The 6,934-nt window shown below is 41.1% G+C and overlaps 1 protein-coding gene across 4 annotated transcripts in view; it reads left to right on the forward strand.

Moving 5' to 3' along the window:
• Nucleotides 1-4,440, forward strand: part of TENM1 (teneurin transmembrane protein 1) — a 227,757-nt gene extending 223,317 nt beyond the window's left edge. For all 4 annotated transcript variants that reach the window (XM_042825108.1, XM_042825109.1, XM_042825110.1 and 1 more), the window contains 3 exons: nucleotides 488-1,708; nucleotides 2,182-2,324; nucleotides 3,682-4,440. In XM_042825108.1, coding sequence (XP_042681042.1) covers nucleotides 488-1,708; nucleotides 2,182-2,324; nucleotides 3,682-4,440 — 2,123 coding nt within the window. The remainder of the gene's footprint in view (nucleotides 1-487; nucleotides 1,709-2,181; nucleotides 2,325-3,681) is intronic.
• The last annotated feature ends 2,494 nt before the right edge of the window (nucleotides 4,441-6,934 follow it).

A 6,934-nucleotide genomic window follows, 5' to 3' on the forward strand; every position in this document is an offset into this window, starting at 1 on the left:
TTTTTATTGCTTGGTTCGGAATAGCTCTTACAGTGTTGGATTGTTTTTATTCCACTGTGTGGATATTTGCTAAATACTAAATCAAGTTGTTTTATTGATTGCATTTTCAAGTTTCCCTGTTTATACCATAATGTAACATAAATTCAAGAGAACTGTTCATATAAGGAAAGAGATCACCATGGAAAATAAATTCAGTTTAGAATTATCTTGCAAGTAAATAGAAATCATAATTATGAATAAAAAAGCATTCATTTAAACAAACGTTAATAAAATATAAATATTACATAGAGCAAACATTAATAAAAGTTTGTGAGAGAATAATCTAACATGGTTAGTGGTACTGCCTAAGACAGTCAAGTAGCAATGAGGCTCAAGGGTTCATTTGAGTTCGCAGCTTGTCTGTGCCAGCTGTGTAGGTTAAAGTATTCCATAGACGTAATTCATTTTTCTTCTTGCTTTTGCTCTTTCTCCTGCTTGTTGTGCACAGGTCCGCTTATCGGTCGCCAGATCTTCAGGTTTAGTGAAGAAGGGCTCGTCAATGCCAGGTTTGACTACAGTTACAACAATTTCCGTGTCACCAGTATGCAGGCCATGATAAACGAGACGCCTCTGCCCATTGATCTGTACCGTTACGTTGATGTCTCTGGCAGGACTGAACAATTTGGGAAATTCAGTGTAATTAATTATGATTTAAATCAAGTTATTACCACCACTGTGATGAAACATACCAAAATTTTTAGTGCCAACGGCCAGGTGATTGAAGTTCAGTATGAAATTCTCAAGTCAATTGCTTACTGGATGACCATCCAGTATGATAATATGGGCCGGATGGTGATCTGTGATACACGCATTGGTGTAGATGCCAATATCACACGGTATTTTTATGAGTATGATGCTGATGGTCAGCTTCAGACTGTGTCTGTGAATGATAAAACCCAGTGGCGCTACAGCTACGACCTTAATGGCAACATCAACTTGCTGAGCCATGGAAACAGTGCACGCCTCACTCCTCTGAGATACGACCTTAGAGATCGCATTACCAGACTTGGAGAAATTCAATATAAAATGGATGAAGATGGTTTTCTCAGGCAAAGAGGCAATGAGATCTTTGAGTACAACTCTAACGGTCTGCTGAACAAAGCATACAACAAAGTGTCTGGCTGGACTGTTCAATACTGTTACGATGGTCTTGGAAGACGAGTTGCAAGCAAATCAAGCCTGGGACAACACCTGCAGTTCTTTTATGCTGATCTCTCCAACCCAATACGAGTTACTCACTTGTACAATCATAGCAGCTCAGAAATAACATCTCTGTATTATGATCTTCAAGGTCATCTCATTGCAATGGAATTGAGCAGTGGAGAAGAATATTATGTTGCTTGCGATAACACAGGAACACCTCTAGCCGTATTTAGCAGCCGGGGCCAAGTCATAAAAGAAATTTTGTACACTCCATATGGAGAGATCTACCAGGACACTAATCCAGATTTTCAGGTTGTCATTGGTTTTCATGGAGGGCTCTATGATTCTCTCACCAAATTGGTTCATCTGGGTCAGCGGGATTACGATGTTATTGCTGGTCGGTGGACAACACCAAACCATCACATATGGAAACACCTGAATGCTGTCCCACAACCATTCAATCTCTACTCATTTGAAAACAACTACCCGGTTGGCAGGATCCAAGATGTTGCTAAGTATACAACAGGTAAAAGTAACACATTTCTCATAAAAATACACTCTTTGGTGAGATTCTGGTATGGATTCAAGATTCCAGAAATCCTTTGCAGACATCTAAAGTTGGTATTTGGCTCTAATCTACTGTACTCCTCCTTTGGGAGCCAACACCTCACAGACCTTTATCTGTTTTTTTCAGTCTTTTTGGTAACCAGTAAAATAATTAATAGTTGTATCTGCTGCTTTTTTAAATGCTAAAATAAGGAGATGAAAATGTTTTTTTCCATTATAAATAGAAAGTAAGTACACTATTGATTTGATTATTGCCATGCTTTATAATCACATGATTTCTTTCCTACAATAAATGCTGTAGCCAGTATAGAAAACAAACTGACATGAAATCATTTTTCTGCGTAGCTTGGATTTCTGCAAACTACACTGACTTTTTCTAGGGTTTACATGCCTCATTTCCAGAATCCCTTTTTTTGTTTGTCTGTTTTGTAGACATTGGAAGTTGGCTAGAGTTATTTGGTTTTCAGTTGCACAATGTACTGCCTGGGTTTCCAAAACCAGAGATCGAAGCTTTGGAGACAACATATGAACTTCTACAGCTTCAAACAAAAACCCAGGAGTGGGACCCTGGAAAGGTTAGCAAACACTCTGTTCAGTCACTTCTGTTTCTAAAGTAAGCAGCTTGATTAGAAAATGTGGAGACCAAGGAAACAATGTGGCTGTATTTTTGCGTGATTGACAAGACAAATAATAGTCTAACTGCACTAGAAGCCTTCATGTTGTCGCATTATTTACTGGCATCAAGTGGAGGACAGTTTTAATGAGAAGCTTTTAGGCACACAATGAAGAAACTTTGCAGCAAATGGATAAAAGCATGCACAAATTGAACTGCGAGAATTTTATGGAATTTAAGAATTAAAACAGCTGTTATCTTTTAGTAAAGAAGCCTCAAGAGGTGCGAAATCACTAAGAATGCAAACAACTGTACAAGTTTGCTCCTCTGCATAGTTACTGCAGGAAAATAGTAATGTTACTACAGGTTTGTGGAGGGTCTGTAAAATTCCAGGGCTAATTGTCACTGAAGAAGTGCTATGGAGCAGCTCACAGGGTCCAGCAATCACTGTAAGGGCCAGCTACTGATGTTCTGAGCGGGTGTTCATGTTTTGCATTTAATCATAAGAGCATCTGTTAACAGAGAAACATAATTTTACATAGAAGAGGTAGAGTAGATGCCTTTCTCTTATTCAGCCAGGAAAAGGAAGCATAAAATGCTGTGAGTTTACATCAGCAGTATTGAATATGCTTCTTTTCCCATGCATAGATGACCACATAGAGTGCAGAAGGCTGGAGGGTCATGTCCATGGAGCATGTTAGTGCAGAATTGTCAGAGAGATATTGAAGAAGCTATAACAAAGGCACAAGAAGAGTATAATGATATATATTGTGTTGATGGACAGACAGCTGGAGGGAGATTTTCTTCTGCACAATGTGAGGGGAAGATCTACAGATCTGATGTGCCTACCTGGTTCCTATTCTTCTAGCGTCTTGAGACCTTCACAGCCTGCCTTCCCTGAAGAATGGGCAATATAAACTGTTAGTGCTGTTTTACAGAAGATATAATGAACAAGTGATTTGCTTAGAATTGCATGAGAGTACAGATTCAAGTTCAGATTTCCCCATGCCTACAATTCAAAAGACCAGCTGTTAGAGTGACAACAGGAGAGAGGGGAAAAAAAAAAGGGAAGATAAATATGAGAATAGCATTTGTGATAAATACGTTTTCTTTTTGTTTTCTAGAAACTGAAGAGTCCAAGAGGTATAAAGTAGTACCTTTGGTAATTAGAAAGCCTGTGCGTACTTCCAGGCTCTATAGATGTGTACGGTGGTTTGCAAACTAATTGCAAATCCATTTTAAGCAGTTAAAATACTGGTAGGGACTGTGAGACTGTGAGATTTCTCTCCTGCAAACTTTTCTGGTGTTTTCTTTTCCAGACTATCCTTGGTATTCAGTGTGAGCTACAGAAGCAACTCCGAAACTTTATATCCTTGGATCAACTTCCTATGACCCCCAGGTATAGTGATGGCAAGTGCTATGAGGGAGTGAAGCAACCGAGGTTTGCAGCTATTCCTTCAGTGTTTGGAAAAGGCATCAAATTTGCTATCAAGGATGGCATCGTCACAGCAGACATTATCGGTGTGGCTAACGAGGACAGCCGGCGCATCGCTGCCATACTCAACAACGCTCACTATCTGGAGAACCTGCACTTCACCATAGAGGGCCGGGACACGCATTACTTCATCAAGCTGGGGTCTCTGGAAGAAGATTTGGCCCTAATTGGCAACACTGGAGGACGACGCATCCTGGAGAACGGAGTGAATGTCACAGTGTCGCAAATGACTTCTGTGATCAATGGGAGGACTAGACGCTTCGCTGACATACAGCTGCAGCACGGCGCACTGTGCTTTAACGTTCGCTACGGAACGACCGTGGAAGAGGAAAAGAACCATGTCCTAGAGGTAGCCAGGCAGAGAGCTGTGGCTCAGGCCTGGACTAAGGAGCAGAGACGGCTGCAGGAGGGGGAAGAGGGGATTAGGGCATGGACAGATGGAGAGAAACAGCAGCTTCTAAACACTGGGCGGGTACAAGGTTACGATGGATATTTTGTTTTGTCAGTGGAGCAGTATCTCGAACTTTCTGACAGTGCCAATAATATTCACTTTATGAGACAGAGTGAAATAGGCAGAAGGTAACAAAGAAAATCTCTGCCTTTGCGTCACCAAAGACTGCCTGTTTTTAAACGTAAAATGGTTTATTGTATTGGTTTTTCTAGATCAGAACTCTGTATATATAAATATAGAGGAAAAAACATATCCAACTGCCTTTAAATGTGACAGAAGATGGTATTTTAATATTGTTCGTTTAATTCTTCAAGAGATTACAGTGAAGATTTTTAGTTCTTGTGTGGCAGTATTCAAACCTTTCAGAAGCAGAGCGCGCAGGGCAGGTGTGAGCGCAGCATGCTCTGTCTTCTTCTAAAGAAACACTACTTTTTTTTTGTTGGTGGTGGTTTAATAATTCACCGGTTATTTAAGAGGTTACAGAGCCTGATTCTGCAACCTATTCTTACTGGGTAGTTTTATCCCATTGAGATCTCCCATAGGTTCAAGGGATTGCATACAAAAACCAGACTGTGTATGGAAACTTTGTAGTTGCTCACCAACCCTGCACATGTCATTTGTCACAGCTGTGATCTATGGGATTTTCTAACCCAACTTTTATTAGATACAGTACGTAAGTACTTTTATTGGATGCAGCACTTAAAGGCTGCCCCACATGAGCTTTGTCTTTGCCAGGCCATAGCTGCCTCTCCCTCACTCGGTGAGGAACACCGTGTTGTGTCTGCATCTGCGTTCAGGGGCCTCTTCCCCAAGATTTCCCCTGGCACTGGTTGTGGAGCCCAGCAGCACACGTGGAGCTGCAGATCTTGCAGGGGGTCAGGGCTTGCCCTGCACCACTGGGGCTCAGCTAGCTTCCAGGATTGGCCAGAACAGCACATGGTGAGCAAAGAGTCAGCACGAGCCTCCCACCTACATCAGTAGGCTCCAGAATGGGCTTTAGCTCAGTGCTTTTGGGACAACCTTCACTATTCAGCCAGGAGGGTCCGCGCGGTGCAGCAATGAGCAGCCGCACGGGATCAGTCCTGCCTGTAGTCCTTGGGCCAGGACCTTCTTTTCACAGATCATTGTGGTGGTGTTGGGTTTAGGCATCATGTTATTTTCATCTCAAATTGATAATCCCACTGTATTGATCATTATTCCAAGCGTGAAGAAGATTGGTGGGTTGGGAGTTGATGAACCTAAGTGTGGATAGTACATATGTTGTACAAACGTAGAACATTTCGGGGATGACTCTTCACTTTTCAGCTCAATATCTAGAGCTCATAGAAAAGCATTATATTGCATGGGCAGAAACTTTTATTTCCCAAGGTATCATGCGCTGCTGGCACAGTTCTCTCATAGCAGAGTAGGAGATCCTGTTTTTTCACTTGTCATTTTAATAGACCTGATTATCACGGGCAGGGGGAGGGTGCCTGGGAGAGAGGCTGGGTAAGCACATTTCCTTTGCTGACTTTCCAAAAGAGCTAGAAGTCTTGTTATAGAACCTGTTTATCTGTAACAGTGATGTTATTGCACATTTCTTTCAAAACAGACATGGTGAATATATTGAAGCAATTTCTGCTCACATTTCCCGAAGCCAACAAAGTGCTTTCTTTGTCTTTCTTCCCTTTCAAATTTTCATTTTTTCACCTTGTTTTTGGGCATGTGGAGCAGATTGTACCAAAGTTAGGGATGAGCCTGAACTGGAACCTGAGACCTGGACCCTCTGGGTCTCAGCCTCACACAGACTCCCCCTACTCCTTCTGCAGCCAGAGCAGCTCTGGGGGTGCAGAGTGTGGCTCAGAGGTTCGGGGTCAGGTTGAGCAGATCCTGGCCCATTGACCACCCTCCATCACAGCCAAGGGGACCCGTGGACCAAAACGCATTTTGCTCAGGCTCATCATTAACTGTTGTACAGGATTTGGAGCTGTCAACAGCAGTTCCGTTTGACACAATTTTCCATAAAATCATGGAGAATTTGAATACCTCCACACCAGCCTAAAAATGGACCTTTGAATCCTTGAGCCTCTAATATGCTTTTAATCAATGGAAAAATAATTTATGAATTGTATATAGAGAGTGCATTCATAAACGTGATGATGTATTTTATCACTGATCCAAGATGTCAAATATTAGAGTCTATTTTACTTATATTTTAAGCAATTATAATTTTTTGCAATTCAATAATGACGTATCATTTTCAAACTGCTTTAAATATCCATTATAAACAAATTTTTGAAGCTATTAGATTGAACTGTGCATTTCTAGTATGTAATACCTATTTAGTTAGCTTGTGCCTTTAGTTTCTTAAAGTTATATCTGTATTATATGCAGGAAATGCACTTTGTATTACCTACAGCTGTGTTTTTTAATACTGCCTTGATTACTGTTGTTCTCAGATAATGCCAAAAGGTCGAAGAGTGGGAAGTGTTACAAGTTTGTCTCTAAGAGTAAGTTTGGCATTTTCCCTGTTCCTGGGTGGACAGTCTATGGTATCTTTCTGAATAGTATTTCTTACAAGAATCTGGATGAATGAAGAATCTGGTGATATTACTCGGCCCTGTTAGAACAGGAAAAAATGCCTTTA

The sequence above is a fragment of the Centrocercus urophasianus genome, unplaced genomic scaffold, assembly GCF_019232065.1.
Source record: "Centrocercus urophasianus isolate 14NV4802_14NV808 unplaced genomic scaffold, USGS_Curo_1.0 seq_24, whole genome shotgun sequence".
NCBI classification, from domain to species: Eukaryota; Metazoa; Chordata; class Aves; order Galliformes; family Phasianidae; genus Centrocercus; species Centrocercus urophasianus.